This window comes from Magnolia sinica, chromosome 7 (genome assembly GCF_029962835.1).
Source record: "Magnolia sinica isolate HGM2019 chromosome 7, MsV1, whole genome shotgun sequence".
NCBI lineage: Eukaryota > Viridiplantae > Streptophyta > Magnoliopsida > Magnoliales > Magnoliaceae > Magnolia > Magnolia sinica.
In genome coordinates this window covers 88,260,956-88,282,638 of record NC_080579.1, presented here as the reverse complement: position 1 = coordinate 88,282,638, position 21,683 = coordinate 88,260,956, and the positions used below count along the sequence as shown (strand labels likewise).

The 21,683-nt window shown below is 41.7% G+C and overlaps 1 protein-coding gene across 1 annotated transcript; it reads left to right on the top strand.

Annotated features, from left to right (window-relative positions):
• The first annotated feature begins 1,622 nt into the window (after positions 1-1,622).
• LOC131250700 (glutamate decarboxylase 4-like) lies at positions 1,623-7,090 on the top strand. The gene is made up of 6 exons (XM_058250980.1): positions 1,623-1,757; positions 3,063-3,267; positions 3,398-3,598; positions 4,195-4,409; positions 6,062-6,315; positions 6,999-7,090. The coding sequence occupies exons 1-6, from the start codon at positions 1,663-1,665 to the stop codon at positions 7,088-7,090; spliced, it is 1,062 nt and encodes a 353-aa protein (XP_058106963.1). The 5' UTR covers positions 1,623-1,662.
• The last annotated feature ends 14,593 nt before the right edge of the window (positions 7,091-21,683 follow it).

Below are 21,683 nucleotides of genomic sequence, written 5' to 3'. Positions count from 1 at the left end.
GACGTTTTCCATTTTCACATTGTGCATGATCCCAAGCTAATGCACACGCCACCACATGTCAGCATGTGAAATATTTAAGCCATCCATTTAGTCAGGTGGGCCACAATTCATAGTTATAAAACTCGGTGAGACTAGAAATCGAGCCGAGTCACTGTGTAACTCGCTGAAGAGTCTGACTTGGTTCAGGTTTGGATTGACTCATCGAGTTAGGACTCAGTTGACTCGAACTCACCCAACCCAACCACCAGCATTTTCCAGTTGAACAAACACAGGTTCCATGTTTTAAACTACATATTTTATACTCATATACTCCTAGTTGAATTATTAAACTATACTTGGTTTTTGTTTGACCAAGTTGGGAGGAGCATAACTCGGGCCTTGTGGACTTGGGTTGGGGTCACACCGAACTCGAATGACTCAGATGGAATCTTGATTAGAGAGGTAGCAACAAGAGTTGGGCATGGGACAACTCAACTCGGCAGACTCGACTCATTGGACTTGTTTAGACCTGACTCAATCTGAACCGAGTGGGTGAGTCAATTCAAGCCAAGTAGACTTAACCCAATCCGAACTCACACCGAGTCGAGTTCGTGTCATCTAGTAACTCACTTGACGCGACCCAAAATCTGACTGGGTACTAACTTGACTCGATCTGAAGCCCGAATCAACCCAGGTTCAGATAGCGTGTGTATGTGTATAAACCTAAATCTAATCTAACCTACCCGCCACACCTAACCCAAATCAGTGCTGACCCGACCCAACTTGATCCTTGTGACCGGGTCGGACTCTATCCGGGTTAGTCCAAGCCAGACTCAGACTCGGATCAGGTCAGGCATTCTAGACTCGATACCGAGTCGGGTCGGGTCAGCCCTAATTCGGTCCAACTCAGCTCAATGCCCAGCTCTAGTTGTAACCTCTCATAAGGGCATTGGGTTCAAAACCCACGGCCGAGTCGTGCTTACAACCGAGCTTTAGGGTGACTCGGGTCGAAATCTCGTCGAGTCAAGTTAACTGGGTTGAGCTCCGAGTTGAGTTACCGAGTTTTAGAACTATGATCCAAGCCATTGGTCAGTTGTGGCCCCTATGGATGGACCATACCATGAAATTTACCTTAATTGGACAGGTCTAGTCTTTCAATTTGTTGCTTGAACCCTCCAATATGAAAGGTTCTGAGGCATGGTCCATCCTCAATGGGGCCCAGAACAGGCTAATCTTCTTTATCACTTCATTAGGGGCCCACATGCACAAACTAAAAACACCGTGCATTCCTTTAGCTGGGGGATCTCTCTCAGAAAGCAATAAAAAGACATGGAAGGAAATCCTTATACCATACACGCATTAGATGTGCCCCAAAGGATTGACTGTGATGTTTTGTTATGATATTAGCTTTTCTCCTGTAAAGAAACACCAAACAGTTCTTCAAAGCAAACTATGATTAGATGGGCCTAAGCACGAAAGGAATTAAAAATAAAAATAAAAAACCAAGTCCTTGTAAACATGATTTCCATTTAAGAAAGCAAAGAACCCCACTCAATCCAATCCAAAAGCCAAAAATGCAAGCAAAGAATAAAGAATTGGATTCACTAATACTACCATTTTATATAAATAGAGGCCTACCAAATTACAATTAGATTGGATTGGATTTTACGGGCTCAAGCAATCATGGTCCTTACTGTTGTTCAATCCAAGGAAGAAGCATCCTCCACCTTCATCAATTCCATTTTCGCCACGAGATATGTTCGGGACCCATTGCCAAGGTTGCATTTCCCACCCATTTTTCGTAATCACAATCTTAGAAAATGTTAGTGGCTTGAAGATGCCCAACATTGTATTTTTAGTCCATCTTTTTTTAATTATTTCAGAGTCTACTTGAATATTAGCTAGGTATTTCGTGACGATACTGTTACGGCCACCACTATTACTACCACGACAACAATCATCAGAAGTCTTTTTTTTTTTTTTGGTTCTTTTTTGTTTTGAAAATATATTTATTAGTCCTATTATAGGACTTTTTGGGGCTGAAATAGGCCATTTTTCTATAAGGTTTGTTTTGGTCCTGTTATGCATGATGGTCATCGGTACTGTTATTTAATGGCTGCTATGTAACCGTTTAGGCATTCCTTGGATACGAGGGATCCATACCATGAACATGGATAACTATAATGATTCTGGTTTCATTTGAATAGCTAATAAAATTTATATTTTTTATTAGACAATAATCACTTTGTATTTTGTGCTAACTACATAAATTATATACAGTTACTACTACAAAAATTTAAGATTTTCTTTGCAATGGAAACATTTGTAAATGTTAAATAAATGGAAAATTGATTGTTTTCTTCAAGATTCTTCGCATCCAAACAGGCCTACAAAGGTGGATATGAAATACCCATGATATGGACCATTCAAACTGTAGGTCACAATGTGCCATAGCCATTGATCTCATTGCTCAGCTGCTCATTACAGTTTGATCAACAGCTTCCATTTGCAAGATCAAAGTGATAGGAAAAAAATAAATAAATCTAAAGATGCTTGTCAATCAAATGGTTAGGGTCATTAAATGGTATTGAATTACATAAAGTGAAATTGACACCATTATTGCATAATGATCATATGTTTAGAAATACCATGATATTTTGACCATACAATCCCATGTTTGGGATCAAATTCTTCCTTTGTTAAAAGCACTATGTTAAGTGAAACTTACTTTTGGTGGACCATAAAATTGTAATCAACAGAGTAGATTTCACAACTGATGCTGGTCACCTACATGCATGTGTAATTTGATTGTCATGTCCAAAGGAGCATATTGATGTACGGTGTGGATAAAACATGTATTAACACGGGCCCACAAATGTAGTGGATTTTGAAATCCACAAAAAATCCCTCGGTATCTCCTGTTGAAACTAAATAATATGATACTTGGATTAATCCAATCCATCTCACATTGGACCAATTGCAATTAGATACTACCTAATCCTACCTAATCCCACATTCCAAACAGGTCATTAACACTAAGAATAAATTTTCTTGTATTGTAAGCATTGAAAATGGCTTTTCAGGTATAGGATGCCGGAGAATCCAATTCCAAAGGAGGTGGCCTATGAGATAATCCATGACGAGTTGTTGTTAGACGGTAATCCGAGGCTTAATTTAGCTTCGTTCGTGACCACATGGATGGAAACGGAGTGCGATAAGCTGATCATGGAGTCGATGAACAAAAATTACGTTGATATGGATGAATATCCCGTCACCACAGAGCTTCAGGCAAGTATTCTCAGCCGTCCACCGATTCATCAGAAAAGTAATGGCCCACCCAAGTTATAGAACAAACTATATTGTTACCTAAATTTGGTTGCCATGATGTTTTGATATCTTACATGTTTGGTGTGAGCAGAATCGATGTGTGAATATGATAGCTCACCTTCTCAATGCGCCCGTCGGTGAGAAAGAAACTGTGGTCGGAGTGGCGACGGTTGGATCGTCGGAAGCGATCATGTTGGCCGGGCTTGCATTCAAGAGGATTTGGCAGAAGAAGAGAAAGGCTCAGGGAAAACCCTACGACAGGCCCAACATTGTCACTGGTTCAAACGTACAGGTACATAGGTGAATTCTTCAGCATTTTGCATGTGACATTGAATCATACATGTGCAAACATCTCAACCGTAAAGTGTATAATCAGGTATGTTATTGGGTGGGCCACTACCCTTCAATGCACAAAACCCATAAGGCCCACATGGTGATCACAAAATCACTAGTCCTGATCAACTTCCATACATTGTTCTAAGACTCGACGAGACGCTTATCTGAGTCTTTTCGGACTCAGTTGGACCTGATCTGGTTTGATACCCTGAGTCATTCCTGAATCGAGAAAGTTGGGTCGATTCAGCCTCAACTAAGGTGAGTCACAAATCGAATCGGGGCCAAACGGAGTTTTTTTAATTATATGTAGAGAATCCGAGGCAAAGTGAAATTGAGAGAATTTTATTTTTATAAGAGCATGATATGTCTATACTATACCTAAATAGAATTGAAGTGAGATTACCTTGGATAAATCTTGAAACGAGACATGCCTCACAACAAACAAATAAAACTATGTGGTTCGATCAAAATGTTTGTTTCGACTAAGTAGTTATGGTCAAATCACGACATGTTACCTCACATGCTGATATGATAGTGATGGTATTGATTTAGGTTTGTTGGGAGAAATTTGCACGGTATTTTGAAGTCGAGTTGAAAGAAGTGAAGTTGAGAGAAGGTTATTATGTCATGGATCCGGTGAAGGCGGTAGAAATGGTTGATGAGAATACGATATGCGTCGCAGCGATCTTGGGTTCGACCCTCACCGGAGAGTTTGAAGATGTTAAGCTTCTAAACCATCTTCTCATGGAGAAGAACAAGAAAACTGGGTACGTAGACTTGCTTCTTTTTGCATGTGTATACTTTGTACATTTGACATCGTCTCTTCATAGAGATCATTCTCAAATATACGAGGGGGAATAGAAAAATAAGAAAAAAATTATGATAAATTCGAAAATAAATTGATTGATAATAAAAACAAATTTACAATCCTTTAAATAATGATATCAAAGGAAGAAAGAAGTTTCAAAATCAAACTCCAACACAAAACTCCTTAAAAATGTGACTTACTATAAACAATAAACTTACGGTTTATAGACTATCATGATTTCTACTAGACTTAATGGTTTCGACCAAAAATAGTGTCCAATTTGACCTAACCACATTATTCTCCTAATTTTTATAAGCCCTTTACATGTTGTTCGCTACTCCTAAGGCTAGAAGGATTAAGAGTTATGCCCAAACTAAAACTTAGTATAAATAGTAAAAATGAAATTAAAATGGACTTTCAACCATCAATTTGATGGAATCTCACAAATTCGGCGTGGTCAACAGATGTAGAGCAGGTCGCGGTCAGTTTCATAGACAAGATGGATCAGAAAAGGCCCGATCAGAAGCAGAAGTAATTCGGACCGTCCAGACTTTAAAACGGACGTATCTCGCAAATTGAAATAAATTATTCGATGTGGCATGTATGATTTTGGGGTAGGATGAGCTACTTTATCCATTCAACCAAGCTATGCCTAGTTGCGCAAGCCAAATTTACAAGATTCTGTTAGATCGATGATCGAATTGTCGTTTTATTTTCATTTTTACTATTTATAGTAAGTTTTAGTTTGATTATAACTCTTCATCCATTGGACTTTAGGAGATGCGTCAAACATAAAAAGTGCTTAGAATAATTAGGAGAATAGTGCTTATAATAATTAGGAGAATATCATGATGAAGTCAAATAGGACACTTTCTATTTTTAGTTGAAAATCATGAGCACTAGTGGAAATCATGACCCTCTATTTATAGTAAGTTTAGTATTTAAAGTAAGTAGCGATTTCTAGGAGTTTTAGTTGTAGTTTAATTTTGAAACTTCTTCCATGGCTTAACATACCTATTTAAAGGGTTGTAAACTTGTTTATTGGAATTATCAATCAACTTACAAATTTTTTAGAATTTATTTCTATCTTTTTTTGTTTTTTTTCCTCATTGATTTGAGAAGTCTCTATGATGAGTCCAGTAAAGCTCCGTAGATTTAGAGTAGTTATCCTTGAGGAAGATGGTGATCGACATCATCACGTTCATCCCTACATCATCAACCAACGTAGCAGGTTGGTTGGCTAAAGTAGCTTCTCCTTCCTAAAGTGATGTATTGCACGTGGAATAACTCATTCTGGTTCGTGAGATGCCTGCTTTTGGGTCCTAACAGTTCGCCTCCGATGAGGCCTTCTCTAGCCCATCTTGGCCATGAAAGTATTCAAAACCCGCTCCACATCAGCACAGGTTTAAGCCTCCGTGACTCATATTCGGCCCGGCCAAGCCTATCATACCAAAACGCATGTACCTTGAGAAAATGGTGGACCCCATGAATTTAATCACCATCAGATCATGATCAAACAGCTCCCAGATGTCTTGCAATGGTTGTGATCTCTTCAAACAACCAAACCATGAATTATATTATTTCAATGTATAGTTGATTTTTGGACCACAGATGGAATACTCCAATCCACGTGGACGCAGCGAGCGGTGGATTCATCGCGCCTTTCCTGTACCCCGATCTGGAATGGGATTTTCGGCTACCGTTGGTGAAGAGCATCAACGTGAGCGGACACAAGTACGGACTCGTCTATGCTGGGATCGGATGGGTGATATGGAGGAGTAAGGAAGACTTACCTGAGGAACTCATCTTCCACATCAACTACCTTGGATCTGATCAACCAACCTTCACCCTCAACTTCTCCAAGGGTACGTGTCCAGCTAGCGTCCACATAAAATGGATGGTCAAGATTGTCAATTAACGGTCACAACCATCCATTGGGTACTGCTTAATACTAATAGGTTGCTGAGAAAAAAATCACACCAATCAGGAGATTTGAACCATCTCATTGGCCTATAAAATGGACAATCAAGATTGTCAAGTAACAGTCACAGCCATCCACTTGGTGGGGCCATGATGGATTACCTATGGTTCAAAAGAATCACTCTCACCAAAGGATCCTAATTCACCGCAACAATTTAGACTCTTCGTAATGACATTTTTAGTTACAAGTTATTAGATCGTCATAAATAATTGAGTAATTGACGATGGGTTAACATTTTCGTCACTAAATAAAATTTGTGACGGTGTATTTGCAACAAAATTAGCGACTAGTCGCAATTTTGTGTAGAGTTTGGAATTTTTAGCAAACTTGTCGTAAAAAGTATGAATTGTTATAGTGTAACCATCCCATTGCATGTGTAGAGAGGATTAGATCATCTAATTGGTGTGATTTTTTCTGGGTGGCCCATGAAGTGTGCTTTCGGACCCAATTGACGGTCCAGATTTATCGATTGTCCTGTTCACTTATCCAACCTGAGCTCTGAGTACTATAACTTATGGTGCTCAAGGAAATCGAAAGCTAAAAAAAAAAATTTATCTGCGTACGCAGGATCAAGTACGATAATCGCACAGTACTATCAGTTCCTTCGCATGGGCTTTGAGGTAATTATCCATGTCATTAACAGATATTCTCTACCATGATCATGGTTAAAACAGAAAAATATGGACAACATGTCTAATTAATATGAATTTATCATTATTAAACTATATATCCACACACACACATGTGCGTAGACCGTGTGGGAAGTTGAGCTGTACGGGCCCCACTGTGATGTGAGTCAAACATCTACCCTAGGCCACATGGGTACCTGTGATGGCCAACCTCTATTATATATATATATATATATATATATATATATATATATATAAGTTGGGATCGTTCAACCAATCCGATCTTGAGACTGTAAATCAGAACAGTGGGCTTCACAATTTAATAGTCGAATTAATATTTTTAATTTATTATATGCGCGACGTGTGCTATTTGCTAGTGCCTGCACATCAAGCATCACAAGCAGCCGGAGTATTAAATGACTCCCCTTTGTAGAAATAGTCCGTACTTCTCACTAAGCTAGATTTATTCATCATCACCGTCCCTTCTTCAGTGTACAGGTGGTTCTATGTCGGAAAGGAGCTACGGACTTTCCTATGCTTCTGGGTAGGGTTATCAATGGGTCAGGGCTTATGGCTATCTCAGGCCCAGTTTTAAAACTATTTGAGCCATGTTGTTATGCTGGGCCTATTCAAAATCTGCAATTGACTAGCCCAGGCCTGGTGCATTGACAGTCCCATTTCTAGATGGTTTGAGTATATATACCTTAGCAAATGGGTTGGTCCACTATAACATTTTAGGTCCAGCCCATGAGCTATGGATCTAAGACTTTTCACTACAGCCCTGACACAGGGAAGGACGTGAGGTCGAGCACCATCTTCCTCAAGAGGATAACTATTCTGAATCCACGGAACTTCTGTGGACTCCTCACAGAGACATCTCGAATCCACGAGGAAAGAAAGCAGGAAATTCTAATAAATTCGAAATTGATTAATCAATGAATAAAAACAAGTTCACAACCCTTTAAATAGGGGTACGAAGCAATGGAAAAGAAATCAGAATCAAACTACAACTAAAACTCCTAGAATTCGTGACTTAATATAAATAGTAAACTTACTATTATAGACGGTCGTGATGTCTACTAGTGCGCAATGTTTTCGGCCAAAAATAGCAAGTGTCCTATTTGGCTTCACCAAACTGTTCTCTTAATTTTTCTAAGCTCTTTTTAGGTTGGACGCAACTCCTAAAGTCCAAAGTATGAAGAGTTATAATCAAACTAAAACTTACTATTTATAGTAAAAACGAAATTAAAATAGGGAAACGACTGTAGATCTGGCGGTATTTCGCAAATCCGGCTTGGGTAACCCGGCATAGCCGGGTTGGTTGGCTAAAGTAGCTTATTCTACCCCAAAATCATATATTTTACGTCAGATAACTCATTCCGGATTGCGAGATACACCCGATTTAAGGTCCGATGGTCTGGATTACTTCTGTCGTCGATCGAGCCTTTTCTGATCCATCTTGGCCATGTAACTGTCCGCAACCCGCTCTACATCAAGCCCTTACATCTGACACTGCAGAAGATGTTTTATTTTATTTTTTTTAATTGATACTAGACAGTGTGTAGGCACTGTAGGTTATGCAGGCCACAGACCTATTCTTAGCATAGCTGGACCGACTTATGCGAGGTATGACATAATTGGCATGAGATGCATTCAGATCGAAGAACTTCATTTCGAATAGGTAAAAATTGTCAATCAAAGTGTGAATTGTAAATCGGTTATAACTTTTGATTTAGTAATCATTATGGGTCTCACGACCTATGATTTTCGATTGAAACTAGCCATCCGGGGGCAACCAAACCCCATAAGTGAGTTGTGTCATTGCGTTTAATGAGAAAACACTGCATTCCAATTCAAAACTGCAATTTTACAAATTAAAAAAAAAAAAAAAAAAACTGATTATTTTCAATAAAATTTAAGTTAGACGTATTTTCTTCGTCTTAGAGTTTTAGTGTACACGATATTCTTATGATTTGCTTCTTACCATGCCGAGAATCATCCGGAAATTAAAATATTTTATTTTTATTTTTAATAGATTTTATTATTTTAGATAATTTTCAGTTTAATCGCATTAAGACTTTTAATTAGGGTTTGTATTTTATTATTTAAAGTATTATAATTCTTTTTTAGAAATACACATCAATAAATTATTTTAAAATTTTCTTTATTTCTTGTGAATTCAAAGTCTTTTTATTACACACCAATCTTCTTCTCATTATTTCATGCTCTTCCTTGCACCAATAAGCAATCTACATTCTCAAGTCCAGGATCCAAGGACTCTGATCTGGATAAACCAGTCCAACCATTTAAATGATCAGCCCATAAACATTGAATGAGCCTGTCGGATCCAATCTCGTTGGACATTTAAGCAAATGCAAGTGTAGGTCCAGCCAATGACTTATCGGGCTGGGTCCAACCTATGGACCCAGCTGAGTTGTCCAATTTTAGCCCAAACTGGGCTAGGCTCCCTATAGTGATTTCATTTTATTATGTAAAACCATGGTTTAAAAATAGAATCTTAATTCCCAGGCGTGCTAGTGAGTTTTACCTTAGCAATAAGCTTTGAAGCCAGCATGCAAGCAACCGCTGCGAACCAACTGAAGCACTCTTTTCAATGCAATTTGGCGTATCACAGGTAACCAAAAGTGATTGAAAAAAAGGAAGAGAAGATAAGTAGCCAAGAGCCCAAATGACTAGCTCTTTATTTATTTATATTAGCTTAATGATGAGGATAATGATAATAATTCAAGGTAAAATAAGGTATTTGAAGACATTGATACGAAGTAATCAAGGTTTTTCGCCCGCTTGGATGCAACAACAGTTGATTTTGTGATCGAAATAGATGCAATCTCCAGTAGCAAAGCCATTTTCAGAGCAAATCTGCTCGCATGGCACTCTATAATCTTTGCCTCCTATGCAAACCATCGCTCCCATCTTCTCCACTGCACACATCAATTAAAATCTATTTCTTCGGTACCAACAACAATACTTAAAATCTTAACTATTTATACCTGCACTTAAAAATATGAATGCAATCGGAGTTATTCATTTACTTGACCAATGGCCCCCATATGTCAAGACAAGTGGGTGTATTTTGGTTGATACTAAACTAAGTCAGATCTTAGGGTTCTGTCAATATGCAAGGGCCCGTTCACATTTTATATGACTCAACCCAACATTTAATTCGATCTGGTCTAATTTCAAGCATGATTCCGATTCATATAAAATCCGGTCTAGTGTGGATATCGATTCAAATAAGCATTATTTTTTTATAGGCTTTTGAACAATTTGTATTGGATGTATGGTATGTAAGAATTGTGTAAGGTGGGCCTTATTGATCAACGGTCTGGATTGTCATAAGGGTTGGATAATATGATCAGGTGCACCAGTAGACCCCAGTAAGTTGTGATGCATCTAAAATTTGTGTAAATGATGAGATGCTAGAATTATAACACACATATAGTATTCAAGTAGAACCGACATTGCAAATTCGTGTGGAGCCTTTAGGGAAAGGAGTTTTGATGGGTTTCAAACTCCTCCACCCTCTGCAATTATAAATTAAGGTTGGGTCTCCGATTCGACACAATCGACAAAAAACTTCAGCACCATCACAACTTCTCGTCTTCAGCATTCTATCTACAGCAATGGTGTCCCAACAAGGTAAGCCATCAAATCAATTAGATCTCCATATCCAATGCACTGGAAGATCCCCCGGCAATTCCGTATTCAGATCTAACATGGTACACATCACTTGGGTCCATATAGATCAACCATACAGTACTTTGCTCTCTCTCTCTCTCTCTCTCTCTCTCTCTCTCTCTCTCTCTCTCTCTCCATATATATATATATATATATGACATTTTTAAAGGTGTAATCCCTTTACTTGTAATATGAAAGATGGGGTTTTGTTTTTAAAAATAATTATATATAGTAGAGTATTTTTCTTTTAAATTATTTAAATTTTATTTACATTCAAAATTTAAAATCCAAATTTACACAGCCATAATTTTTCATCCAAACACTATTTGTAAACTCCTCTTTGCCAATAAAACCTTACAACTAGAGAGAGAGAGAGAGAGAGAGAGAGAGAGAGACTCACTACAAGTAGCTGACAAGATGAAAACTACAAGCAAAACAACAATGAAACTTGACATTTTTAATCCTCGAACCGCCATTTCTTTTAACTTCCATACTTGTGTTGTTCACATGCTTGGTTGCTAATGTGTGGTTTTTATAATCATACAAGCATTACTTTTGTCTTTAATGATACTTAAATATTCTGATTTGGTTGGATCCTTTCTCATTGTTTTTTATTTAAAGCCATCCTCCTAATCGATTGTTTGTACTTGGAAAATCCAGATAGCCATTGGAGTTCATGAATCTAAGTTAATACCTTCATCCCTTTGCTGTGGCTAGAGCTGGGCATCAGACCGAGTCGGATCGGATTGGGTCCAACTCGGTCTGATCCGAATTCTTAATGGCCTGACCCGAACTCGATCCAATCCGGGACTAAGTCTGGGTCACCTGACTCAGACCGATCCGAAATGTACATTGCCTGATCCGATTCGAGTTTGACTCGGTCAGGAAAACCGATTCAGATCGGATTGGGCACGGTTCGGATCAGAATGGCTAGTTACGTGATTTGACCTTCTTTATATACAATAAGCATAGTTGCTTATGAGTGCAACTGCTCAGAGAGTGCTTAGGCTCCTTGGGACAACTTTGTTTGGTGTCGGCTTCTCATTCCCCTTGATTATGTCTTCTATGGGCTCTGCTTTTGGTGTTAGGCCTCATGCACTTAGGTGGGCTTGGGTAGCTTATTTGGCCAGCTATGGGAGGGGCTGATGATGGGGCAGCTGGTAGTTCTATTGGTAGTGGGGCTTAGCTGTAGTAGCAGAACTTAACCCCCCTTGGAGCTCCTGCATAAGGATCCCTAGGTTTAGCAGCAGGTATAATATGAGGTGGGGCCAGATTCTACTCCTCTTTCCTCTGCTTAGTAGCTTGAGTTTCTTTTTTTTTTTTTTTTTATAGCCTATGTGCATTGGCTGGATGAGGGATGTTTGCGGCCGATCCTGGGGATTCTGCATCCCTTCTTTATGTGTGTCCTGCACTGTCATAGCAGTGGTTGCTTGTGGTGTGTTCATGGGCTGATTCATTGTGGCTCGATATGCTAGGAAGCAACTGGCGGTGTCAAGCTTTTGGTTTTGTGGCAGTGGTTCGCTGATCAAATGCTGGTGAGATTCTTCTGCTGCACTGAGATGGTGCACAATCTAAGAACTAGCCATCAAGGACGGATGCAGATTACGTGCTAGAATTGCTGGATGTCTGTGGTGATATGCAGGTATAAGTATTTTCAGTTTGGCTGGCCTTGCTTGCACAGCTTTGTGCTCGTTGCTCTGTTTGAGGTATTGCTGTAATGGGTGGAAGCTGCTATGGGCTGCTCATGGAATGTATGGCTGTCAGTGAGGAGGACGCTGGTGGTTACTTGGAGAGGAGATGGGTCGTTGGGATTGCCGAAGAGAGGGGAAGAAGAGGAAGGTGTGGGTAAAATATTAAATAATGAAATATACATTATACAAACTAGATCCAGATCGAATCGGAGCGGTCCGGATCAGATCCAATCAAATCGAATTCCAGATCGGATCGGTTCAGATTATTATTGATCCGAACTCGACCCGAAAAGATTTTGAATATGAATTGCCCTACTCGATCCGCACCGATCCAGGCCGTCGGATCCACCGAATTGGGTCAGGATTGCACAGCTCTAGCTGTGGCCCATATGAGGTTCTAACCGGACTGATTTTTGAACTTTGGTAGAGATGACACATCTCATGGAGAGGTTTGGATGGTGTGGATATATCTTTGAGACTTACATCTGGCCCCTCCGGGACTGCTGTATGCCCCCGTCTAAATTGACTACCAATGTTGAAACATTTGTTTAGCCATGGAAGTTTTGCATCAGGCTAAGTTAAGGTTATTTATTATTTATTTATTTATTTATTTTTATTTTTATTTAAATGTTTTCAGTTCATCATGGGTTTGAACTTATAAGTAGTTTGAATGGCATATAAAAATCAAGTGGACCATGAAGGTTTCAACGGTAGGTTGTTCAATTCTCACTGTTTCCTCTCGTGTGGCATCCTTGAGTTTTGGATCACCTTATTTTTTTGTCTCATGTCTAAAATGAGCCGGAAAAACTGATTGACGAGGTGGATTTATCACAAAAATCACGGTGGGCCCCATCTAGCTCCCTAGGCAGGAACTTCCAGGGAAAGCCTTTTGACAGGAAATCCGCGTCTTGTTTTAGGTAAACGCTTCATTAAATAAAATTTAATGAGATGTTTCCCTCATCTTTCTAAATCTTTTACCACATCATCCGCAATCGTTTGTAGATTTAGCTTATTATATAAACATGAGGAGTGGGCCCACTGCAGTTTATTAATGGCATCGAATCCATCCAAAAGGGTCACTGTACCATGAAAGTAAGATGCCAAAAAAATCAGACCAATTCAACTATCATCTCACCCAACATATGAATTTTTATGCATTTGGGTTGTTGTCCATTATTTTCTATGGTGTGGCCCGCCTAATGATTTTGTAGTATTTATTATTTTGAAAATCCCATCATCATGGTGGGGCACACTCAATGCACGGTTTGAATATCCTAAAATGACTCAACCGACCACAGCATAGAAAACAACGCATGACCACACAAAAAATAAAATAATAATGATAATAATAATGATTCATGCACTAACCTGCGTGATGGCTGCAGCCAGGTGTCCGATTTTTTTAGCCATCCCAACTACACAGAAGCTGCTAAGGGTTGTATGCTGCGTAATGAGTAACTCAGTATGTTAGGGCCCACAGTGATGTATGTATCTTATCTACACCGTCCATCCTTTTTCCTAGCAAAATCTAGACCAGAATACTAAAATTAAAGCATATCCAAAGCTCTATTGGGCCACACAATAGGAAACAGTGGGAATTGAATGCCTACCGTTGAAAAATTCTTGGGGCTACACATGTTTTGGATCAATCTGATATTTTTGTTTTCCCTTCATCCATGTCGGTGAGTCCTTTTGAAGAGGTTTGATGAAAAATAAACATCACTGTGCGCCCTAGGAAGATTTCAACGGTGGATGTGTCATTGTCCCTACAGTTTCCTGTTGTGTGGTCCACACGAGATTTGTATATGCTTCAACTTTGAGATCATGCCCTAAAATAATCTGGAAAAACAGATGGACGGTATGGATAAGTCACGTACTTTAATCTGGGCCCCAAAGTTTCTGAGTTACTCAGTAAGTGATGGCAAACATAAGAGCCGGATGCTTTCATCAAAGTGCACCAACACGTGATCGTTCGAGATTAAGCTTATTATACAAACGTTGACGGGGCGTGGATTGGTACTACCCCACCGGGACCTAGCTAGAAACGTACGGTCCTGTCAGGGCTCTGTGGGACCCACCGTAATGTATGTGTTTTATCCAAGCCGTCCATACATTTTGAAAGATCGTTATAGGGTATGATCCCAAAAAGTAGATGAAGCAAAGGTTCAATGTGTTTTATCTACACCTTCTATAGGATGATGGGCCCTACCGAGGTGTATGTATTTTATAAGCACCGTTCAGCTGGGATAGGACCCACGTGAGGTATGTTTTGTATGCACGCCGTTCGTGGGCTGCTGTCCACCATGATATTTATCCTTGCCATCCATCAGTTTTCGGGCCCATGGGATGTGGCCCAATGCGACGTATATGAGGCCCATTGGTGCGGCCCATGTGATGCGGCCCACTTGATGTATATGAGGCCCAATGTGATATATATGTGGCCCATAAGTGAGGCGCAATGTGATGCATATGTGGCCCACCGTGATGCGGCCCATTATGACTTGATGAGGCCTGATGTACTGTATAAGGCCCATGTGGTGCGGCCCACTTGATGTATAAGATTCATGTATTGCGGCCCATTTTAATGTATTTTCTAGCCCATGTATTGCGGCCCATTGTGATGTACATGAGGCCCAATATGATGCATATGCGGCCCATGAGTGAGGCCCATATTGATGTGTATTAGGTCCTTGTGTGAGGCCATGGGGCCACGATACGTTTGGCTCTATGAGGACCACTCCTTGAGAGCAATGTTGGTTAAATGTCCACATTGATGGGCGATGGTGGTTAAATGTCCACATTGTGACCTTCCCTTAGGCCCTTTGTTAGGCCGATTCTGATTATTGAGGTCGATTCCGATTGTCGAGGCCGTTCCGATTGTCGAGGCCGATTCCAATTATTGAGGCCGATTCCGATTATCGAGGCCGATTATCGAGGCCAATTCCGATTGTTGAGGCCGATTTCGATTGTCGAGGTCAATTCCGATTGACGAGACCGATTATCGAAGTCGATTCCAATTGTCGAGGCCGATTCCGATTGACGAGGCTGATTGTCGAGGCCGATTCCGATTGTCTGGGCCGATTGTCAAGGTCGATTCCTATTGTTGAGACCGATTGTATAAGTCGATTATCGAAGCCGATTATCAATACCGATTATGAGTATGTGATAGCATAGAATCATGATACATGCCCATACGCATCATCTGCATGTTTGTTATGAGGTGTAGTTGACCATTGCATATGTCATAGGGCAGGTTGTTTATGAGACTCCCTGATAAGCGGAGTTGCCTCACATGAGCGCACGGTACGCATAGGTTTAATGCATGACTGGATGGTATGACTCATGTATCTCGCATTTTGTAATATGACCACCGCACGCCCTAGCGACATCAAGGTCGTAGCCTCCACAGGCATATAGTGGATGGCCAGATACAACACCGAAAATCTGTTCTACATTGGGTGTTATAGATATCCCTGAGTGAAAGTCCCAGAACCCTCTTTGTTCGAGAGGTTGCTCCAACATCTAAACCGAGTTGATACATGAGCGCATGAGGGTCGTATACCGTTAGGCTACGTTTTCCACTGTGTTGTGCTCGGTTGGAAGGGGGTACAACCTTACCTGCCCAAGAGGAGGGTGCAATGCTAGGCTGAGTCTGACCAGCTCGAGAAATGGGTCAGTTATCGACGAGACGGGCCCGATATTGGCAGGCGGATAGTGAGGTCTCTTTCACTCACCTTGTTGCGCGCGATGAGGCGGTAATCTGGTTTGGAGTGTAATAGACCCCGGTAATTTCTCAAAGAGGAACCGTACTGATATGTGGACCTATTGAATAGGAGTGCATACTATTCATTCACTATCCACTCGGGCTGGTGGTGTGTAACTATTTGTTACATGTACTTTCGTAATAGCCAGGATTTCGGTTGGGGCGCGCGACTAACCTGAGGTCAAGAGTTTACCACATTGAGTCTGGTTATCTAAATTTAGGTATGGGACTGGTTTAGATAGAAGTCTCTTGTGGTAGATCCCTTAGCCTGCGATACTACATACCATCAACTCGACCTCATACTCCAGCTTGGTCATTTTATTCGCATCGCATATTATGTAAGACCCGTATCTTAGCCCGTACCGTTCCATAGGCCTTCGCGGTCTTCTCAGTTGAATTCCAGTGACCCGTGATCTGTTACCGGTGTTTGCGCGCGATCCTGAGTCATGTTCCGTATATCAGAATCGGTTCGACCCAAGACTTGTACCCTTGCGACCGTGTTGTCGCCACGGTTCCGATGCCACGTTTCGCTTGCTAATCCTATACCTGAGCCAGGAGACGTGGGTCCACGTTCAGTTCAAGAAAAATGCTGCACATTGCTAATCCCAAGAGAATCTATCACATCAATCACATCAATCATATCAATCAAGTACAAATCACACCTCATCACTTACCCATCCCCAAGTACAACCACCCCTCCCTTAAAGTCAACTCTCCCCATCACCCATCCCTCTCTCTCTCTCTCTCTTTACGTCACATCTTTCATCTCTTTTATCTCTCTCATTTCTCCCAAGCAGCTCACGTCTCAACCTCCATGAGAGAGCTTGGTGTGGCCCACCTTCCTATCTCTCATCCCCACCATCCAAAGCCGATCTGAACCATTGAATTGTGCCCCTTAGAGCTCTAGATCGCATTGGCGGAAGAAGGAAGAGAAGATCCTTAGGTGGGTACCTTGATTCTTCTCTCTCTCTCTTTCTCTCTCTCTCTTTCACTTTTGTTGTGTGTGAAGATGTGGCAATGTGCCACCCGGATGTACCCCACTTGCTGTATGTCTTATCCAACCATCCAAACCATTTGGGCCCTACCTTAGGGAGATGGGAAAACACAAATATCAAGTTGGTCCAAATCAAGTGGGCCACGTCCACGTGGGACCCACCAGCCATGGTCCCCACACATGGGACCCACCTTATACATGTGTTGAATGCAAACCGTCCATCGTCCAGGGACGCTAGACATGGCTGAGATGTGAAAAGTGAACCGACAGTGGGGTGTAAAAAAATGTATATATAATTATGTTTTTAAGGTGGGCTGCTCATGCAGGCCCCACCTTGATGTGTACATCTAATCCATGTCGTCTATTCCTTTCCCCAGACCATTTTAGGCGTTGAGCCAAAAAATGGGGCCAATCTGGCTTTTGGGCGGGTCATAGCTAAGCAAACGGCGTGTCTACCATTGAAATACCCCCTGTCGTTCCTATACACCAAAATATATTGGATATTGGGCTTGTTTGGCTTGTCCTGAGCTATGGGAACCAGTGGGCGGGGTGGATTCTTTCGATGCGGGCCCCACGCATGAAAAATCGTGAAAATATGCGATTTCAAAAATATATATAATATATGCAGCAGACGCTGCTGCTGCCAGAGGTGCACAGGCAGCGCCTGCTGCGGCTGACGGACGAACTGGCAGGGGGACACAGGTCCTAGCTATGGGCCCCACCATGATATGTGTTAAACATCTAAACCGTGCATTTGTTACCCCCTTTAGAGAAGTGGGCCCCCTCCGAAAATCAGCCCGATCTGGAACCCAGGTGGCCCACATCATAGGAAACGGTGGGATTGATCATCTACCATCGAAACCCTGTTTGGGTTCACAGAAGCTTTGGATCAACTTGAAATTTTTTTTCCCCTGCATCCAAGTCCGTGTGACCATATCAATGGATTGGATGGAGAGTAAACGTTATGGTGGGCCCCACGTGGGACCCACCTCTGTAGAAGAGGGTTGGCTGGTGTACATCACACACCAGCTATATAGCTGCTAAATGAGACGTCAGCAGTTTCTGTGGGTGTGTGGAATCCACACTGTCTATCTGGACGGTGGGACCCACTGATGTGTGGATCTCGTCCATGCCATCAGTTCATCTGCGTGGGCCCCTCCATGATGCATGTGCAGAATATGCACACCGTCCATTTGGACGGTGCTGCGGGGACTGACCATGATGTATGTATTTTATGTTCACCCTGTTCATCTGGTGGGCCCATTTTGAGGTGCAAGCCCACCTTGATGTAAGTATCTTATACCCACACCGTCTGTATTTGGACGGTGGTAGGTGCAGCACACCGTGATGTATATGTAATCCACTTCGTCCATCCAATAAGGGAACGTGGACCCCACCTTGATGCATGTGCTTCATTCCATGCCGTCCATCTTAAGGGTCCACTGTGATACATGTATTTCTCTAAGCCGTCCATTTGTTCAGATCAATGGGACCAACTTATTGTATCCATTTTATGTGTTGTCCATGTACAACACGTGTGGTCTATCTTTGATGAATATGTTGTATATCCACGCCGTCTATTAGTTGGACACACAATACAAAATCTGTGAGATTGAACGGCTACCATTGAAACCCGATTTTGGGGTCATAGAAGTTTTGGATTAGTATGAAATTTGTTTTTCCTCTTAAGTCAGGTCCATGTGACCTTGGATGGAAAATAAATGTTACAGTGAGTCCACTTAATGAAAATAAAGCCCATTGTTGAGGCCCATTTGATTCGACTTAGTCCATTTGATGCGGCCTATTTGATTTGACTTGGTCCATTTGATATGGCCCATTGATTCGACTTGGTCCATTTGATACGGCCCATCTGATGTATTTGGGGCCCATTTGGTGAGGCCCGATGTGATGTACTTGGAGCTCATTTGATAAGGCCCTTTAAGAGGCCCAACATGTTGTATTTGCGGAGGCCCAACATGACGTATTTCGACCCATTTGAGTGAGGCCCATTGGTGCGACCCGTTGATGCGGCCCACTTGGCGTATATGAGGCCCACCTTTGATATGTTTATGGTCCATCTATGAGGCCCACCTTTGATATGTTTATGGCCCATCCATGAGGCCCACCTTGATGTATTTGTGACCCACCCATGAGGCCCACTGTGTTGTGTATTTGAAGCCCATGGTATTAGGCTCATTGATGCAGCCCACCTGATGTGTGTGATGCCCATTAGCACGGCCCATGTCATGCAGCCCACTGTGATTTGTTCGTGACCTTTGGTGAGGCCCATGATGATGTATATTAGGCCCTTGTACGAGGCCATGGGCCCATTATATGTTTGACTCTACGTGGGCCACTCCTTGGGAACAATGTCGGTTAAATGTCCACATTGATGGGCAATGATGGTTTAATGTCCACATTGTGACCTTCCATTAGGTCTTGTTAGGCTCATTCTTACCAATTTCGATTACCGTGACCGATTTACCGATTCTGATTATCGATCGATTCGATTGTCGTGATCGATTTGCTGATTCTGATTATCGATCGATCCAATTATCGTGACCGATTTGCTGATTTTGATTAGCGATCGAGGCCGATTATCATGACCGATTTACCGATTTCGATTATCGATTGATTCTGACTATTATGGCCGATTGCCGATTCTGATCATTTAGGCCTATTCTAATTGTCAAGGCCAGATATCGAGGCCGATTGTCGAGGCCCAATGTGATGTATATGCAGCCCATATTTGAGGCCCATTGTGATGTATATTCAGCCCGTGTTTGAGGCCCCATGTGACGTATATGCGGCCCATATTTGGGGCCCATTGTGGTATGTATTCAGTCCGTGTTTAAGGCCCATTGTGATGAATTCGTGGCCTACGGGCAAGGCCCATTGTGATATGTATTAGGCTCATGATACATGGCCTATTTGATGTATTCGAGGCCCAGATACTTAGCTCATTTGATGCATATAAGACCCATGTGTGGGGCCTACATGTCATGTAATTGAGGCCCATGAGCAGGGCCCACCTGTTGTGTATGTGACCCTTGAGTAAGGCTCATTGTGTTGTGTATTAGGTTCTTGTGTGAGGTCATGGGTCCACTATATGTTAAGCTCTATGTGGGTTATTCCTTGGGAGCAATGTTGGTTAAATGTCCACATTGTCGAGGCCGATTGTCGATGTCAGTTATTAATACTGATTATGAGTATGTGACAGCATAACATCATGATACATGCCCATAAGCATCATCTGCATGTTTGTTATGAGATGTGGTTAACCATTGCATATGTCATTGGACAGGTTGTTATGAGACTCCTTGATAGGAGGAGGTTATCTCACATGAGCGCACGGTATGCGCAGGATTGATGTATGACTGGATTGTATGACTCATGCATCTTGCATTGTGATTACTGTACGACCTAGCAACATCAGGGCCGTAGCCTCCACAGGCATATCATGGATGGCCAGATGGGACTCCGAAAATATTTAGTTCCAGCATACGGGCACCATAGATGTCCCTGGGTGAAAATTCCTAAACCTCTATGGCCAGGAGACGCCCCAATGTCGAGATCGAGTGGATATATATGAGTGCATGAGGGCCATATACCGGTAGGCCGCGTCTCCCACTGTGTTGTGGTTGGTTGGGAGGGGGTGTGAACTTACCCGCTTAAGTGAAGGGGCAATGTTTAGGTTAAGTTTGACTAGATTGAGGAATGGGTCCGTTATCAACGAGCCGAGCCCGATATTGGTAGGTAGATAGTGAGGTCTCTTTCACTTACCCAGTTGTGTGCTTGGATAAGGGCGGCAAGCTAGCGTAGAGTGTAATAGACCCTGGTGATGATCCCAAAAAGGAACTGTACTGATATGTGGACTTATTGAGTAGGAGTTGCATGCTCATTCATTTATTCATTCACTATCCACTCGGGCTAGTGGTGCGCAACTAATTGTTACATGTACCTTAGTAATGGCCAGGATTTCGGTTGGGGTGCGCGACTAACATGAGATCAGGAATTTACCACATTGGGTCTAACTATCCAAATTTAAGTATGGGACTGGTTTGGATAGAAGTCCTTGTGGTGGACCCCGTAGCCTGCGATACTACGTACTATCATCCCGACTTCACATTCCTGCATGGTCATTCGTACTACATATTGCATTACATCCGCAGCATATGGCATTTTGGGTTGCTATGTTTCTGCACTTATATGACTTAGACAGACTTAGCAGGATTTACATATTGCATTGTACCCTCACCATCTGATATTTGTCTCTCTTTGACTCATTTGCATAACTGGTTTATATTGCTTACTCTGATACTAGATGACTCATGGACTTGTTAGTATTTTTGCTTACTCTGATATTATATGGCTTGTGGACTTATCGGTATCTCCGTTAACTCTGCTATTACATTCTGGGCACGCATATTCTGCTCACACACTTTCACTGCCCACTAAACTTTTTATAAGCTTATG